The sequence below is a fragment of the Crassostrea angulata genome, chromosome 4, assembly GCF_025612915.1.
Source record: "Crassostrea angulata isolate pt1a10 chromosome 4, ASM2561291v2, whole genome shotgun sequence".
Classification (NCBI taxonomy): Eukaryota; Metazoa; Mollusca; class Bivalvia; order Ostreida; family Ostreidae; genus Magallana; species Magallana angulata.
In genome coordinates, this window is record NC_069114.1 from 738,352 (window position 1) to 758,163 (window position 19,812).

General features: G+C 33.1%; 1 protein-coding gene and 1 pseudogene across 1 annotated transcript; both read left to right on the forward strand.

Annotated features, from left to right (window-relative positions):
* The first annotated feature begins 4,780 nt into the window (after nucleotides 1–4,780).
* On the forward strand, nucleotides 4,781–6,453 carry LOC128179523 (uncharacterized). Its single transcript, XM_052846964.1, has one exon. It carries the CDS (start codon nucleotides 4,903–4,905, stop codon nucleotides 6,034–6,036), a length of 1,134 nt encoding a protein of 377 aa, XP_052702924.1. The 5' UTR covers nucleotides 4,781–4,902; the 3' UTR covers nucleotides 6,037–6,453.
* A 4,443-nt stretch (nucleotides 6,454–10,896) lies between these two features.
* LOC128180484 (uncharacterized) lies at nucleotides 10,897–12,746 on the forward strand (annotated as a pseudogene).
* Nucleotides 12,747–19,812: the final 7,066 nt, after the last annotated feature.

The window sequence follows — 19,812 nt, forward strand, 5'->3', positions numbered from 1 at the left end:
CCTCTATGATGCTATGTCCTTTATGATTAGGTCTAACTTTGCAAAAAAAGTAGGGGGCTAAGCTCCCCCCCCCCCCCCGGTTCCGACGCCTATGGTTTAACAGTTTAAGGCCGTCCCTATGAATGACAATGCCGGGTGTCGAATCAAGCTCGTTATTGACATCTTTGTGATGCATGAACAAATAATTTAAATTTATTTAAACAACGCCAAATTTAGTGTATTATCATTACATAGTGTATAAGTACATTTTATATGACTTACATTTTTATTACTTAGATAAAAGAATTCATGTTCTACTCACATAGTCAGAGTTAGTAGTGCAAATTTGTAGCTATATTGATTAAAAGATCAGTAGATGGAGTAGATATATGATAGACTAACTTGTTTTTCTTAGAAACTGCTTTAAATTTGAAAAAAATTGTGCTTATATGAAATCCATTTATCTTCCCAATAGGTGTCTGCCCTGGTGACTGGGTTACACAGACCTAAGGAAAACCTTGCATGAACAACTAACTCACTGATTTTATAATCAAATGATGCAAACACTCTAAAAAAAGTTTTACTTAGTAATCATTTTTTACTTAAAATCATATTAATAAGTAATAGGTAATTACTTAACATTTACTTACAAATTTAAAACAATTACTGAACTTCAGTTCAATTACTAAATAAAAATATTTTACTTACATTTACTTAATGTGTAGACATGTTTTACTAAGTAATTCCTTTTTACTGATTATTGTTATGAAAAAAGGGACAATCATTTACTAAAAACAAAACATGATTTATTAAGTAATTCCTTTACTGATACTTGTTATGATAATTAAGGAACTATCATATACTTAACATGATTTACTAAGTTATAATAATTCCTTTACTGATATTTGTTATGATAAAGAACTATCATATACTTAAAGCAAAAAAAGACTTACTATATAAGTATATTATGAGAGAGAGAGAGAGGGAGAGAGAGAGAGAGAGAGAGAGAGAGTTTGCACACAGACAGATTGGGCAATACAATAGGAAATTTGAAAATGAATAGCTTTTCAGAAATGGCATATATCTCCTTTGCTTTCAAAAAGGTATAATAGTGTCTAAACCGCTTGATGTTGAATCATGAAGATTGAAGAATTTTTCGTATGCTGTTCAGTGTTTGTTTGTACTTTTACTTTTGTTTCAATGTTACGCTACGCGCGCGCTGATTGGTCGATCAATAGCTAGCCGCCAATTTTCACATTCGATGCTGCCATGTTGTCTGCCATCACCGAGATGGTAAAATGAATGAAAATAAGGGAATAAGGCTGTGCACAAGGTAAAAGAATGATTGTCAATGAAGTGTTTACTTTTTGAATATCCACGGCTAAACAGAGGACGAATATAAGTGAATGAATCGAGTCTCAACACCCAAGGCCACTGCATGCACCTTCTCATGCATGATCATGAGCACGTTTTTGAAAAAGTAAGTGAAGTAATGAAAATATATTCGTTGAATGTCAGTTTTAACAGTTTTTGGAATATAAAACGAAAGACGGTGATCTTTTATAATGAGTTTTTAAAACAGTTTAAGGCCGTCCCTATGACAATAGACCAATCCACACTTTACAAAAGTTATCTCCCTTGGCCGCCATCTTTGGGGAAAAACCCATATATTTCTCACAGTAGCCTTTGTAGTTTAGAGGATTGTAACTTCGTCATTTGACATTAGAAATCGGTTTCTTTTGTGAATTTTGATTGCCCAAAGTTGGGGCAAACCACACATCAAAGGAATAAATTAAATCCTAAGAGATTTCTTCACAGGAAACCCCTTCACAGGACGCCCAAATATTTGGTTGCATAAAGAAGGGAAAAGTTTTTTTTTCCCTTTTGACCTTTGGGTTGACCCCGCAAAGGGGAACAACTTTTGCAAAGTGTGGATTGGACTATGCCGGGTGTCGAATCAAGCAAAAAGCTCGTTATTGACATCGTTGTGATGCATGAAAAAATAATTTGAATTCAAAATTTATTTAAACAACGCCAAATTTAGATAATTATCATTACATAGTGTATAAGTAAATTTTATATGACTTACATTTTTATTACTTAAATAAAAGAATTCATGTTCTACTCACATAGGCAGAGTTAGTACATGTATTGCAAATTTGTAGCTATATAGTATATACTGATATAGATTAATAGATGGAGTAAGTATGATATATGACAGGCTAACTTGTTTATTAGAAACTGCTTTAAATTTGAAAAAAAATGTGCTTATATGAAATCCATTTATCTTCCCCATAGGTGTCTGCCCTGGTGACCGGGTTACACAGACCTAAAGAAAACCTTGCATGAACATTTAACTCACTGATTTTATGATCAAATTATGCAAACAAAAAAGAGTGAAAACAGAATTTGTGAAAGACTACCTAGAAAATTATAAAGAACAGTGCTGAAGTCTGACTATTCCATTGTGGACATTATTGTGATATTCGGCTATTTGTTTATGTGTGAAATTAAATCGGAGAGCACATACAGGAGACTGTCATAAAAAAGACATCAAGAATGCCTTAAAGATTGCCGTGATTAATTGTAATATGACCAGTGACCTTGCAAGGCTTAACTGAGAACTATATGGTCTGAACTTCGCTCATTGTGAACTTTTGTCCAAGTCCATCTGTGCATGCATGTTGTGATCAAACTGCATTCAAGTTTATCAATCTGCAGCAACAAATCATCACCGATTGGTTGAGTACTATTTGTCAAATTTCATTATGGTTTGTTCATCAATTTTGTGTTTATTTTTGGAATTTATAAAATGTGCAAAATTCAAAGTTAATAATTTTTACTTGTGTTCTTTATCGCAAATGTTGCTGCAACTGTTTAATTTAAACATCTTTGTTAATCACCAGTTGAAGTTATTTGTAAATTGATTAAAAAGCATAGTACATGTATAAGTAACTCATTAATGAATAATTATATGATTTTTAAGATTTCTTAAAATATTTTATGCATATTGATGGTTTCTGTTAAGTTCGCGAGAGTTATCTTTCCTGCGGTATTGTCAAAGTTATACAGCATCTTCATATATGGACACAAAATCAACGTCGTCGGACGTAACCAATGAATTTATTCCGCGGTAAAATCTTGGGAGCGTCATTTTAATAGCGTGGGTTCTCACTTCTTTCAGGACGCCGATAGCTAAGCATTGAAAATTTTCAAAGCGATCTATAAAGCGGTAAGGTTTATATTTTTGATTTATTTTACTGATGGAGCACAATAAAGTACTTATATTGGGTCATTCTATTGTACGCCGCTTTCAACAATTCCTAGTAAGTAATGAGGATGTTAGGTACTGTGAGGATCTTGGTCTAAGAGCAAATCATAGGATATTTTATAGAGGAGTGGGAGGTCGCACTATTTCGGGCATTCTCCGCGAGGATGCGAGTTTCATTGAAAAAGTAAAACCTCGTAACATAATTCTAATTGTTGGGGGCAATGATGTTCGACGTGCGACGTCTTCCGAAGAATTGGCAGCAAATATTGAATCTCTTGTATCGGTACTGCACTATAGATTTGGAGTCGCTCAGATCCATGTGTGTAAATTGTTGCCACGATTTAAGCAATGTTTTGATTACAACAGTACTGTGGATGAAGTAAATATCCTTCTCAAATCTTCTCTGCACAGATTTGAATTCGCTTCATTTTGGGAGCATAATGACCTCTTCCCTTCGCCTAAGTTCAAGGCGTGTGACCATAAATTTCTTTTTGACGGCGTCCACCTCAATAAACAAGGCAACGTTCATCTCTATAGAAGTTTGCGCGGACTTATTTTGTCTAGAATGCGTTAGAGTTTCGGGCGATTATCTCTTGTAATTTCAAAGTAATCATATATATATATATATCTATAAAGTTATATATGTAGATCTACATACATATTTTGTATTGTTTTATTTCTTTGTAATAAGCAAGGAATGTAATTCCGTATTTGATATCCATCACATAGTTTCATCATAATTTACTTGTGTTTTCCTGTAAAATTTCAAATGTTTATTGCCTCACTGAGGCAGATCTCATTGCACTGGAATACGCATAATTTACAAGTGTTTTCATTATAATTTTCATATGTATTTTTTGCCTCTCCGAGGCGGATCTCATTGCACTGGAATCATCACAATTTATTGGTGTTTTCCAGAGATAGTTCATATTTGTATAGCCTTCCTGAGGCGGATCTCATTGCACTGGAATCAACACAATTTGCATTGTGTTTTCCCGAGATTTTTCATATTTCTTTAGCCTCCCTGAGGCGGATCTCATTGCACTGGAATCAACGCAATTTACTTGTGTTTTCCTGAGATTTTTCATATTTCTTTAGCCTCCCTGAGGCGGATCTCATTGCACTGGAATCATCACAATTTACTTGTGTTTTCCTGAGATTTTTCATATTTTATTTTGCCTCCCTGAGGCGGATCTCATTGCACTGGAATCAACACAATTTACTTGTGTTTTCCTGAGATTTTTCAAATTTAAATTTTGCCTCCCTGAGGCGGATCTCATTGCTTAGGAATAAATACAATTTTCTTGTGTTTAACACAAATTTATTTGTGTTTTCTTTACATATTTAATTAACTCCCAGAGGTTTATTTTATTACAATACAATGTATTTACCACAATTTTATATGCATGCGTTGTTAGTGGATTTTAATTTAAAATCTACTTTTCATTTATGCTTTCCTTAGGTTTGTCATTTAATATTCAATAAACTACACAATAATTAAAAAAAAAAAAAAAAAAAAAAAAATTAAGTATTCCGGAATTTTCATGTTTTATCATATATTTTCCGATTCTATTCAGACCGGATGTTGACAATGGTTTTCTAACCAATATCAGTGAAATTTGTAATTTTAGTTATCGTCATCAAGAATAAGTATGCCACCAAAAAGAACAAGCCAAGCTCGCGCAAAACCATCAACTGTCTCAAAACAAAAGAAACGCAGGACATCAATGAACTTGGAAGTGGTGTCGCCAGCTTTATCCCCCGATGTACTGGAAACCATCACAGCACAGGTGACCCAGCGGGTGACGGCCACAATTAGAGACGAGTTGACAACGCTGATGAACAACATTAACAGCAACAGTGCTTCAAATTCTCAGGGGAGTATTAGTATAAACCCTCTAGGGGCATCTAACAACGATGATAATGACGGGTTGGTAAGAGAATCTAGATATATGGACAACGCTATTCAACACTCAGTTGAAGCGGTAGTTGTGGATCACACTGAGAAAATCGCTGGTAAGTGTCCGACAGGTTTTGTTAGTACAGCAGTACCAATTGATGCAAGGGTATCGGATCAAACTAAATCAAAAATTTGGTCAAACCAGTATATAGAATTTGCAAGCCTTTTGTCGAAAGACAAACAAAAGAAAGGTAAGTTATCTATTCAGGTCGAAGATGGTGACAGTCCAGGCAAGCTTACAATCCACCAGGTAGAGAATGATTCCCAAAGCGAGGTAACTCTCTCATCCATGCATGACTGGCTTACAGCATGGAATAGATTTGCTGCAATTTATTGTATTAAATATCCAGAACAACAAGCTAAATTAGCTAAACATTTAGAATCAGTCAGAGATATTGCAGACGCCAAGGGCAATTGGAAAGCTTATGACACCGATTTTAGGATGCTTGTTGCCCAAGGACAAGTTTCATGGGGTGATGTACACATGGAGTTATATGTTAATGCCAGACTGACGACAGCTCTATCTTCAAAACCTAACAAAAGTCAGAAAGATATGTCATATAGCTCTATGCCAAGAGGTGTCTGTTTCCAGTACCATTCAGGTAAGAATTGTTCAGCAGGCTTGTCTTGTCGCTTCCAACACAGATGTTATAACTGCGGCGGGTCACACCCTTTTATTCAATGTACAAAGCAAGCCAAGCTGCCCTTTCGGATCATGCAGAGGTATCAACACCAAACAGGTAGTACAAATACAGGGAAACAATATAACCAATCAAAATCATTTGGTACATCCAAGCAAGGGCCCAACACCAATCAAGGTAAATAGACTTGCTCATTGGTTATCAGGGTATGATGAAGATGAAACTAATTTTCTAGTTCAGGGTTTTTCAAGGGGTTTTTATTTAGGCTTTGTTGGAGAATGTCCTGGAATAGAGTCAAAAAATTTAAATTCGGCTCTTACAAGACCAGAAATTATTGATCAAAAAATACAAAAAGAAATTTCGGCTGGTAGAGTTCAAGGACCTTTTGAAAATAAACCATTTTCCAATTTACAGTGTTCACCACTGGGTTTGGTTGAAAAGAAAGAGCCAGGTGAATTTAGAATGATTCATCATTTGTCATACCCAGAAAATCAATCAATTAATGATGGCATACCACCTGATGAGTCATTTGTTCAATACTCATCTATTTCAGATGCTATTCATTTCATAAAAAGTGTGGAAAAGGTGCTTTCTGTTGTAAAACTGACATTAAGTCAGCATTTAGAATTATTAATATTCACCAATCTCAGTATCTTGGGTTCAAGTGGAAGAGTAAATATTACTTTGATACATGTTTGCAGTTTGGTCTAAGTTCATCTTGTAAAATATTTGAGCGATTCTCCACAGCCCTACAATGGATAGCACAAAATAAACTTGGTATACCATGTATATCACATGTTTTGGATGACTTTATCATTGTGGATATATCGCCAACTCAATGTGTCTACAAGCTGAAATCTTTCTTGAATATGTGTTCAGATATTGGGGTTCCCATTTCACTTGAAAAAACATGTGGTCCTAACCAAGTTATAACTTACCTGGGTTATAAATTGGATTCAACAAAAATGGAATGCAGATTACCAAAGGAAAAAATTGTAAAGTGTGTCAACAAAATCCAGTTTGCGATGGAACAATCTAAATTAACATTAAAGCAGCTGCAGTCAATTATAGGTTTATTGAATTTTGCTTGTAATGTAGTGTTGCCAGGCAGGGCCTTTTTAAGGAGGCTAATAGATCTGACCATTGGTGTAAAAAAGCAGTATTATAGAATTAGGATGACGAAACAAGTTAAGGAGGATTTAAGTGTCTGGTATGATTTCTTGAGTAATTTTAATGGTTCTTCAATGTTTTTACCAGATATATGGTTAAGTTCAACTGAACTAAGGTTATATACAGATGCATCTGGAGCTGTGGGGTATGCTGCGGTTTTTGGTAGTCAGTGGTTCAAAGGAGAATGGAATGACAGTTGGCGAAATCAGAACATAGCAGTTTTAGAATTATACCCAATAGTTTTGGCTGTTGATGTCTGGTCAAAATATATGGCTAATAAGTGCATTTTGTTTAACACAGACAATCAAGCACTGGTTCATGTCATTAATAAACAAACAGCAAAAGATAAGCACATCATGTTTCTTTTGCGAAAACTGGTATTGATATGCTTGAAGTTTAATATTTATTTTAAAGCTCAGCATTTGACTTCAAAAGAAAATTTACTATGTGATTGTCTTTCTCGTTCAAAGGTAAATCAGTTTTTACAACTGGCACCCTGGGCCGACAGAAATCCAGTCAACATATCTCCACTACCGCCCTTTCCAAATTAAGAGGTGACATACAAAGACTATTGGATGCGAGCCTTACTAATTCTTCTTTAGCTTCGTACTCCCATGCTTGGACAGTTTTTAAAGATTTTGCCGAGAAATACGAGTTAATTATTGAGTTTCCAGTGAAACAACACATATTGGTATATTATGTTGCCTACCTATTTTCAAAGGACTATGCTGCAACAACTATTTCTTCATATCTCTCAGCTATTAGTTACATCCATAAGCTCAACAGTTTTGGGGATCCATGCTCGTCCTTTTTAATACAAAAATTGCTCTTATCAACACGCAAACTTAAACCTTCACAAGATGTTAGAATACCTATTACAAAAAATATTTTGCATCAAATTTGTGACTTTTTACCAGTTACAGTTTCCAATGCATTTGAAAAGGCCTTGTTTAAAGCAATGTTTTTGTTGGCCTTTTATGGATTCTTGAGAGTTGGGGAAATAACATCATGTCAAAAGGTAATTAACAAAAATTTAATTCAGTTTAATCAAATTTCCAGGCAGCAAGATCATTTAATTATCAAATTTGTTACATATAAACATCACATTGGCAAACCATTTTTTCTCACTATTCACTCTGCAAGTAACAAAAAGTATTGTCCAGTTCAATGCCTAGAAGACTACATCAAGTTAAGAGGAGTACAAAATGGGCCACTTTTTTGTTATGTACCAAATATTCCAGTTTCCAGGGGTAAACTTTCGGCGGTATTAAAAAACTGTCTATCATTTGCAAAGTTGGATATGACTCGCATTACTAGCCATTCTTTCCGGATAGGCATGGCGTCGCACTGTGCTGACATTGGCATGAGTGACAGCAAAATCAGACTGTTAGGTCGATGGAAATCAGATGCATTCAAAAGTTATATTAGACCAGTTAATATTGTATAGAGAGAGCAAAGACCGACTGTGAACTTATGGATATACACGTTTATTCAGGAACATATGTATATTTCTTGATAACTTATAATGCGTTAAAATAATTTGAAATATAAGTTGTTATTTTCATGTTAAAGCTTTGAAAGGGCTGGACATATGTATGTTCCTACCTATGATGACTATATATTACAAGTATTAGGTTACATTGTACATCTTTTTGGGTGGGGCATATGTATATCCTTACCCATGCATGAATAGTATTTGAATGTGTTTGCATGTATATGGGACTAAGGTTTGTAAGGCATATGTATATCCTGGCAAATATTAGTCCATTTTAAAGGTATAGGAATGCACTTTGCCACTTAAAATTTTCTCCCTCCCTCCTTGGGGTCTGAACTTGATTTAAATAGAATAAATCAAGTACATGGCGCTTTCAGACCACAAGGATTATGTTTTTCATAAATTATCTAATCAATCACATCATTGATTACATCAGTAATGGGAGTTATGGATTATTTTAGTTGTAAAATATTATGGGTAAAGAATTAAATATTCATAATTTTATGATTAATTTTATGAACTTATTAATTATTGTTATATAATCATCTATTGTCATTTTCCTGATTATTTCAAACCAAATTTGGTTAACAATAAAGTCACAAAAGTGGCAGAGTGCAACATACCTATGTGTTATGTGATGTTTTACTGTACAAAGATGAAGGGCTCAGGTGGTTCAATTTCGAGCGGATAGAGGTTAATTATTTCATGAGTGAGAAATAATGCTATACGCAGTAATGGTATACTTTGAAAATTATCAATTATGGATAAAAGTGTTTATTAATTGTTTTTATGTTGTAATATCTTAAAGTTGCTATGTTTATCTGAAAGCTTGTGGTAACTGTTTGTTGAAATTAACTTATATATGTGTTATGGTATTACAGATTTATTGATTTACACAGTTGTCTGGTGTTTTTTTACCTAAAATTTTCTTAGTTCACAGTTATCAGCGAGTGCATGGAAACAGAATTTTAGACGTTCAATTTTTAAAAACAATGTGATATAATATTTGGAGAATAATATGTCTACAACAAGTAAAAAACAAATGGGTAAACCATATTGGTATGAAATAAGTAAATTATTTAGATAAAATATGTATTGCTATTACTAAATTAGAGAATATTTTAAAATAAATGAATTTGATTACTTGAAATGAGAATTATATTGAGTAAATAAATAACAAGTATTTATATACATTTTAGTAATTGCAAAAAAAAAGGAAATAGTGAGTAATAAATTTGTCTACTACAAGTAATTAAATTACCTATAACAAACCATATTAGATTTGATTACTTGAAATGAGAATTATATTGAGTAAATAAAAACATATTTATATACATTTTAGTAATTGCAAAAAAGTAAATAGTCTACTACAAGTAATTAAATTACTTATAACAAAATGATTTTGATTACTTAAAGTATTAAATTGAGTAAATAAATAACCAATCTGTATATGCATTTAAGTAATTGCAGAACTGATGAGTAAAATAAATCATAAGTAATTGTATTAGTGGTATTTACTAATTACTATTCCAATTACTAAACGAGATTGCCTTTTACTTGCTATTCTGATTAATTGTATTACTTAATATTTATAGTTTTTCTTAATTCAAATTCTTATTTTAAAAATGTATAGTAAAACTTTTTTTAGAGTGAACAAAAAAGAGTGAAGACAGAATTTGTGTAAGACTACGTAGAAAAGCATATACACAACAGTGCTGAAGTCTGACCATTCCATTGTGGACATTATTGTGATATTGTGTATTCGGCTATTTGTGTGATATTGTTTATGTGTGAAATTATATCGGAGAGCACATACAGGAGACTGTCATAAAAAAGACATCAAGAATGCCTTAAAGATTGCCGTGATTAACTGTAATATGACCAGTGACCTTGCAGGGCTTAATTGTGAACTATATGGTTTGAACTTTGCTCATTGTGAACTTTTGTCCAAGTCCATCTGTGCATGCATGTTGTGATCAAACTGCATTCAAGTTTATCAATCTGCAGCAAAAATCATCACCGATTGGTTGAGTACTATTTGTCAAATTTCATTATGGTTTGTTCATCAATTTTGTGTTTATTTTTGAAATTTATAAAATGTGCAAATTTAAAGTTGATAATTTTAACTTGTGTCCTTTATCTCTAATTTTGCTGCAACTGTTTAAGTTAAACATCTTTGTTAATCACCAGTTGAAGTTATTTGTAAATTGATTAAAAAGCATAGTACATGTATGAGTAACTCATTATTAAATGATTATAAGTGTTTATTAATTGTTTTTATGTTGTAATATCTTAAAGTTGCTATGTTTATCTGTAGCTTGCGGCAATTGTTTGTCGCAAATTTGCAGCAAACTCTCTGCAAAATTGACGTTGCATTAAAATGTTGTACAAAAACAATGTGATATAATATTTGGAGAATAATATGTCCACAACAAGTAAAAAACAAATGGGTAAACCATATTGGTGTGAAATAAGTAAATTATTTAGATATAAAGATAAGTATTGCTATTACTTAATTATAGAATATTTCAAAATAAATAGCAAAAAATAGTAAATAGTGCGTAATAAATTTGTCTACTACAAGTAATTAAATTACCTATAACAAACCATATTAGATAAACTAATGAAAATAAATGAATTTAATTACTTGAAATGAGAATTATATTTAGTAAATAAAAAACATATTTATATACATTTTAGTAATTGCAAAAAAGTAAATAGTAATTAAATTACTTATAAAAAATGATTTTGATTACCGGTACTTAAAACAAGGATTTAATTGAGTAAATAAATAACCAATCTACATATACATTTAAGTAATTGCAGAAATGATGAGTAAAATAAATCATTAGTAATTGTATTAGTGGTATTTACTTATTACGATTCCAATTACTAAATGAGATTGCCTTTTACTTGCTATTCTGACTAATTGTATTACTTAATATTTATAGTTTTTCTAAATTCAAATACTTATTTTAAAAATGTATAGTAAAACTTTTTTTAGAGTGATGTCACATTGTGTACCAATCCTACTTTGCAATGCATGAGGCGACAGTGTGCAGACTGTGGTATCCAAAAACTATACTTATTACCAAAAGAAAAAGGAGACGCGGAGACAGACGAAACAGTCAAGTACACATTAGAAAAAGTTGAAATCAAAGTGAAGGGCAATAAAACAACAAAGAAACTCGTTCTAGTTAAAAAGGAATCAAACATCAGTGATTTATTTTCACACTTTTTGCAACTATTAAAATCGTTCCATTCCATCAACACCGAGCTACGTACTTGACAAAACAACCAATTTCAAGAACTTTCATCTAATCTTCCACTCAACCATTGTATCTGTGTTCATGACTTTTCTGAGAATTACCGTTGTACAGAATTGAAACAACTTCAAAGTGCTTACTTTAAAAAAAACGCTGAAGTTTCTGTTCACGTTACGATTATACATCGGCATGCACAACCCGACATTGATGGAATGGGGAGCACAGAGCAGAACCCAGAAATAGTGACTAAACATTTCTTTGTTAATAGCTATGATGAACAGCATGACTAGTATTTCGTCCATGAAGTTTGTAAAACAATATCCGAGCACTTTGCATCCATCTCCTACCCGGTTGACATCATGCACTAGTTTACAGATGGATGTGCAGCCCAAAATAAGGTTCGGCGTTGCTTTGGGTATATCAGCAACTCCAGTCGTGATTTCGGTTACAAACATTTTACCCGAAACTGTTTTGAGACAGCACATGCTAAAGGTATTGCTATTTTTAGTACAATATCTTTTTAAGGATGCAAATAAAGTGTCCATCAGATCAAACTAAGTACTTTAAACTTGTAAATGGTAGGTATTCTATTAGTATGTTTTTATAAAAAAAGAATAGTTTGATACATTTATTATGCCACTTGTTGATCACTACTTTCAATTCGACAAGATAAAGAAGTAAAACGTGCGTTATTGAATTCATTCCTGCCGCGTTGAAGTTTATTTTGGATTTACTATGTGCGCATGTTTGTTTCAATTAAATAGTTTTGTATTATTACATGATTGTGTTTATAATGTAGGACCTCAAGATGCTGCTGGAGGACTGTTAAAAAAGCAGAACTGGCAGTTTTGCGTAGACAAGCCCAAATACGAAATGACTTGGATCTGTATGAATTTGCTGTTTCGAATTTGACGCGGACAAAATCTGTTTGCCAGGGACGGCTTTTCCGGAGAAGGCAATATAAGTTTCAAACCAATTTCAAACATCAGATCTGTCCATCAAGTCATCGTTGATAACTCCTCTCCGCATATCATTATACGCAAATTGTCCTGCTTTTGTGAAAAATGCAGTTTACAAGTTTATCACTAATGTGTAAATGTTCAAAGAATTGGGCAAGTTCAACACCATGGAATAGGCAAGGAGACAAATAACACATTCGATGTTGAAGAGGATGACGAAGAGGTGTCCTTGTCCGAAATGGTATCAAAAGGGCAACTGCCGTATACGCCGTTGATCCAGACCATGACTATTTCTTGCTTAAAGTTCAGCGAGCAATTCAAACATTGAACAGCGAAAGCACCGACGCTTGGGGCTCAATTACGACAATATTTATTACAAGAATCTTCTGCCATACAAACTTATACCCAGGAGAAGAGCCGTAGTGCCAGCCAGTGCAGTAGTTTATATTTGTTCAGAAATAGGCCAATATTGTGTTGGACGAATGTGTCCATTTAAACATATTGCACGCAATAAACGACAAATTTATGTCTTAAAAATGAATTGTACATTATCGAATACATGAACTATAAAGATTGTAAATCCTGGTAAATAGAATAATGTACTAGCATATATTATCATATCATATATTATACATATATAGCATATATATATTATCAAAATACATGTATCTGTGCATTTAGCTGTATTGTCTGGGATAACAATGCAATGGTTTCATACGATTTAAGGTGGCTCTATACACCACGTTTTGATGACGCAGTACGCAAAAAAGTAACTCTGGAAGCATGCAATTCCGGTACTGACTGATTTAAACTGAGGCGAATTGTATGGGGACCGCTCTTTTGAAAAATTTGTTAAATGAATAGATTTAATTTGATAATTGGAAAATACATTACTTACAAGTAATGTGGTATATGACACCTTCACGTTGTGTGGTATCATATATGAAAATAAACAATAAAATCAAGTATAATTTTTTAAATAGTTTCTTTCCCATCATCGATGTGTTACACCGTAGCGCAGTGGGTTAATGGGTACACTACAAATATGTAGGTCATGAGTTCGATTCCCGTTGAGAACAATAATTTTTTTAACTTTCCAAAGTTTTCTAAAACGTATTTTTTGTTGAATACTGTAAAAAAAAAATTCTAAACAGGTGAGAATATTTCAATTACAATATACTTTGATGCACATTAATATCGACACTTCAAGTGGATGGGAGGGTTGCTTTGAATTTCTCTCAGGTTGGATCGATACATAAATCCTATTAGCCTAGTCAATTTTCCCCTTTATTTATTTGACTTAGTTTTGCATTAAAGCGAATATATTATATAAATAGTGCCTGTTTGGGAGGGTAACAGTTGAAATTGACACCCCGAGAAAACCATTGTCAACCGACGCGAAGCGGAGGTTGACAATGGTTTTCGAGGGGTGTCAATTTCAACTGTTATCCTCCCAAACAGGCACTATTTATTTTGTTATACTGAATATCTTTTTTAAAAATTTTAAGAAAATTTTACTGCTTTTATATAGGAATAACGTGAATTCTACAGCGAACCGTACGCGCATAATTTTCGCGCATGTCACATTTTTTAATGTTACCCGTTGCCAAGTGCGTTGCTAACGCTGAGGGTAATAGTAAATATTATTAACTGCGTCTTAACCAATCAGATTTCAGTATTTAACATGAAAGTATAACAATCACTTATACAGGCTAATTAAATGAGATATGTATGTATTTATCATTCCAACATTATATTAAGGAAATTTTCTTCAACTCAGAAATGAAAAGTTCCCAAGGTGTTTGGGCCTTGGGACTTAGGAACGATAACCCTTAACTTAGGAACTTTCATACCAAATAAAATTTAAAATATTGTTTGTGTTTATTTGCAATGATTTTCATTCAATTTTTAATGTCACATTTATTGAAATACATTTTCTTATAACATCAAGCAACTTTTTCAGACGATTTGTCAACAGAGGAAGAAAATATGAAAGATTATGTTTTTGGGAAATGCTACAAAAAATTGTAATAATAACATTTTTGAATGTTAAGAAGTGTTATATTTTTTTATGTGTCCGAAGGAAATATCCATCAAATGACAAAAAAATTTCTCTTAATTTGTTAATAGTTGTCTTTTTAAAAAAAAACACAAACACGAAAAAACATTAAAAAAATCATTAAAAATACATGTAGTATCCCTATCATTATTTTAATATCTGATAAGTATATGTTTTGTGGTCTTCTATTGAAAATTGGAATAAACTGTGGGTGTATAGAGCCACCTTAAAAAAGATGCCATTTGGTGATTTAGAGGTTATTTTAACAATAAAATGCTTCCTTTTGTGATTCATTCGTGATATGAAGGTAGCGACAATGCAGAAAAAATACATAACCCGCGTTAGCGGGTTATGTAATTTTTTTCTGCAATGATCGCTACCTTCATAACCCGAATGAATCATCAAAGAAAGCATTTTATTGCTTATAGTAACATCTCTATTTTAGCTAATTGATAAATTGATTATAAAAAGTAAGTAAAATTCATTAAATTACTGTCAATGTACGTAAGTAAGTACGCTAGCTAAAAGAAACAGCCAAATCGTCTCCTGTGAGACTTTGAGTCTGACATTGGCATGATTATTACGTGCAGTCCGTGATTTTTCCTAGGTCGCTTTAGGTTTGGACCAATCGATAAACAGGACGTGTCGATATATATCCTGACATTTTCTTGTCAGATTCAGCCGCTGTAGATTTCGACCAATCGATAAAGAGTGCGTGTAGATTTCAGACTGGCTATTTCTATAGAGCTGTAAATTAACTATAAGTTTCCGTAAGAAATAGGGGAAATAATACTTGGTAGATGTAAATATAAATATATGACTGAATGGCAAAGTTCTACCATTTAGTCATTTTCCTAGCCCTACAGATAACAGTAATGTTACCGAGTGACAGGAGTTCATAAAGTGTTTAAGGGAGTTGGCATAATAAACATTAAATGTTATTCTATTAATCAGATCAGTTGCGAACGAGAGACCCAGGTGCCACATCGCTATTTTGAGGTACATTGGCCATAATTATATCAATACAGATAACTTTAATCAAAGCAATTTTAAAAAGTTATATACTATTTAAGCCAGTGTTGTTTCAGTGGTTGTTGTATCAACAATTATCACAGCATTGTTAAGGTTGTATATGCTTAAATTACTTAGAAATATGTCATTAAAAACGAACTACAAATGTGTTGGTTGTATAAATTAAAACTCGCATGCAACTGCTTCCATTATACTATATACTATTAAATCATTATAACTCAGTGCTGCTATCCTGAAAGTTGACAAGGATAGGATAGGATAGGATGCAGGATGCACGATACAGGATAGAAATATAAAAGTTAAGTTCTATCCTATCCTATCCTATCCTATCCTGCATCCTGTAGCCAATCAGATTCGAGTATAAATTTCAGAGTTATTTTGCAAAACGAAAATGGGCTTAACAATGTATTTTCAATGTTAATTTAATACGTTTTACAAGTTAAACCATTTAAGAATAATTATTATATCAAGAACGCGGGGCATACAATTGATGCGCCCTAAAATGTCGACGCTACATCTTTGTCAATTCGTACGCAAGTACGGAGTTACTGCGAGAATTCGATGCAACATTTGACAACGTCAGAAATAGATTTCTGTATTTACTTTATTTAAAGTCTGCAAAGTAATAAAAGCTTGAATTTATAAACGACCAATTCGGCATTTTAAAATATAAACATGTATACAAGAAACAGACATTGCTTCACGTTTCATATAATTTCTTCGATGCCTATTTCTGTCCGATATTAACCTGAACACATCAAATTAATAAATGTTAGCTAGCTATAAATGCTTAAGAATTTATACTTTAAAAAAATAACTCCGAGTGGTTTAACTAAAAACGATATAAACTTATTTCCAGATCGTGTTTACATTTATCGCCGAACGAATCGCTCGAATAATGATAATTATGCTCAGTTATACGTGATAACACAATAATTTGATAAAAATATGTGACTAAACAGTTCCTCAATAAGTACATCGAAGTTATTTATCTGTTTTTTATGCATAAATATAATAAAATCAAACATCGAATCACTTACCTGTTTGTTTACGTTATTTTGTCCATCCCGCGTACGATTTAATTTTACCGTAGCACAGGTAAGTTAGTTATACCGCTCGAAGAATATTCGGTTTTAAGATTTCATTATTCATTTTGAGTACTACATTAATTGATAAAATCATTTAATTCTTAAATTTCGTTTCATTTAACTTGCATTCCTATATTTTGAAGGTATGGGATAGGATAGGATAGGATAGAGCTTATTTGAAGGATAGGATGCAGGATACAGGATATAGGATAGGATAGGATAGTTTTGTCAACTTTCACGATAGCAGCACTGTAACTGTAGTAACTTATGTGTTACGACACACATGCGCACTTAAAGTCATCACGTGGCAGCGATATTTATAAACATTTTAGTAGGTCACACATATTTTTCAATATCGCAAGGGCATGCCGCCGTTTCTCATTTATTTATTTTGCACGTATAATTTAAATGTGATCTCCTTCACCTAAATATCAATGTTGATTTATTGGAATCGAGTTAGATACAACGCTATATCGAATACACACCCAACAATCCATCATTTACTGGGGTATCACATCATCTTTCATCAACAATAAGGTAGATCCGGAAATAAAACAAGTAGCGGCATTTCTTTCTCTCTCTCTCTCTCTCTCTCTCTCTCTCTCTCTCTCTCTCTCTCTCTCTCTCTCTCTCTCTCTCTCTCTCTCTCTTTCTCTCTCTCTCTCGTTGAAGTACTTTTTAACGCTCAACTACTTTTAATATTATTCATAGAAAATTAGCATTCGTAATTAAAACACAACTTTATATATTTTTTGAAAGCCTCTTTAAAACATCTAAGATAATGAAAAAAGTATAGGAAACACTATATGATATGTAGTATGGCAAAACTGATGCTTTATGAGTGTCAGCAAAAGAAAGATAAGAGCCATGTTAACTTATCAAAGAGAAGTACGCCTTGTTTGAAAGTTCAAATCTGGCATTTATATTTTGTTGAACTTTTAACATACTTAGCATCGAAACCAGCATTATTGACAAGCGTGAGTAGCGGAGCTGTTAGGTGTTTTATTATGTTTTAGCTTGTTTCGAGAGCAATATTTGCACATTTTAATCTAATGTAGTCTTTAAGAAGAGGGAAAGTAACTTGTTGATATATACTTATGTTTAATTACCTTATCATAGAATGAAAAAGGTCCAAACAGAAAAAAAAGTTCGAGTAATTTTTTTTAAATGCTCCGTCGGTACATTTCTTAAGTGATTGTGTAACAAAAGGCACTGAAGAGCAATCATAATAATAACGGTAAGAAGTGCATGAGTTGTAAGACATGTCAAGTTGTTCAATGTCCCTGACAATTACATGACTACGCGTATTTCACAGGTGTAAGATCAGTGCCTTCACCAATAACAGTCTTGAGCCAGTGTTCGATGCCTACTATATCAGCGTGTGCCTGGCTCACAATTACTTGGTCGAACCAAACGCCCAGGAACGAAAGTGAAAATTACTTTAACTAAAACTTTGTTTCAATTTTTTAACATTCTCTTCCTCGTCTATATTATGTGAACTGTATCGAGTTTACTAGAATAAAGCATGAATTTCCTTACACAATAAACATTGGTATTATCAACACAAACATAAAAATGTACCTTATGTTTACATGAACGACAAAAGTAGCGACTACCGCTGCGGTGTATAAATAAACTAAAGTCGGGTGCAAGGTTAGGCCTTTCGGTAAAACGGACGGACCATATCCCTGAAACTGGTAACGTCCTGACGGTTATATGTACATGTACAAGACGAAATCAATTTTAGTCCATTTAAGTTGAATCAAAAGACAATAATTGATTTCAACTCGAAATCATTATGCATCCATACATATTATTCGATGACGATATTGACAATGATATCGATCTTAATTGATAGTATTTATTATCAATGCTGCATTCATAACGTATCAATATCTACGTTATCAACAGCAAAAGTTATAATTTTTTGGTCGATTTATACTGTACCCCTTTAAGCATTACCCAAAAGAATGATTATTTTACATTTTAACCAGAAGAGCATTCAGAACAGCTAAGAACAGCTGGTGGTGGTCACCATTTTAAAACAGCGGCTGCTAAGGGACAGACCTAAAACTAATAAAACAGAGAAAAATAGAGGCTTAGCGTTTTCCCAGCAAGCAATGAGAGGAGGTTCTATTTCTGTCCTACCCCCGTTCTTCGGAAGTTAGCGCCCATTATCAAAGGGAAACAACTCATGGACTCCTGGTCTGAAACATCGGAGAAAGATCTGGATATGGAGTCTATAGACATCACTGCTAAATGAACCTGAATCTCAGCGTCATAAGACAAGTCTCTCCAAACTGTAGTTATTCTCCTAAACCGTTCCACAAGGAACGACAACTCCTGAACATGTCACGTGTGTCAATCAGAGAGGAGGACAGGAGTAGACGTTCCGTGGAGTCGTTCCTCAGTGTGCCGCCAGCCATGGAGTATATCACTAACGTCAGTACCAGGAAAGTGGTCTACTCCTCGGGGAAATAATAGAGATTGTCTCACCACGTGACCATAATAGGGAATAATGTTGTATTTAGTTGAAACTTTTGTATCTTTATTAATAAACAGTTTAAAGCAATGGAATTATCCTTCAGATTCCAAAATTTAGAAAAAAAATGTTTCAAAACTAAAATAAAAATGTTTATAAAAATAAAGTGCTCGGAATGTGATTCATTTTACTTCACAGTTATCCTCATCGTTATGCTCATCATCTTTATTAGCATGACTGTGTAAGTAAATTTATTTAAATCATTACAATACACTTTTTCATGTTACCTCATGTTATTGTGGTAACGAACCACTGATCGAAATATCTGAAGTTTTTTTATGTTTTGTTTATGTAATTCTGCACTCGGGTTTCAAAATTACATTAAAGGATACAGTTATAAGACAGAAACT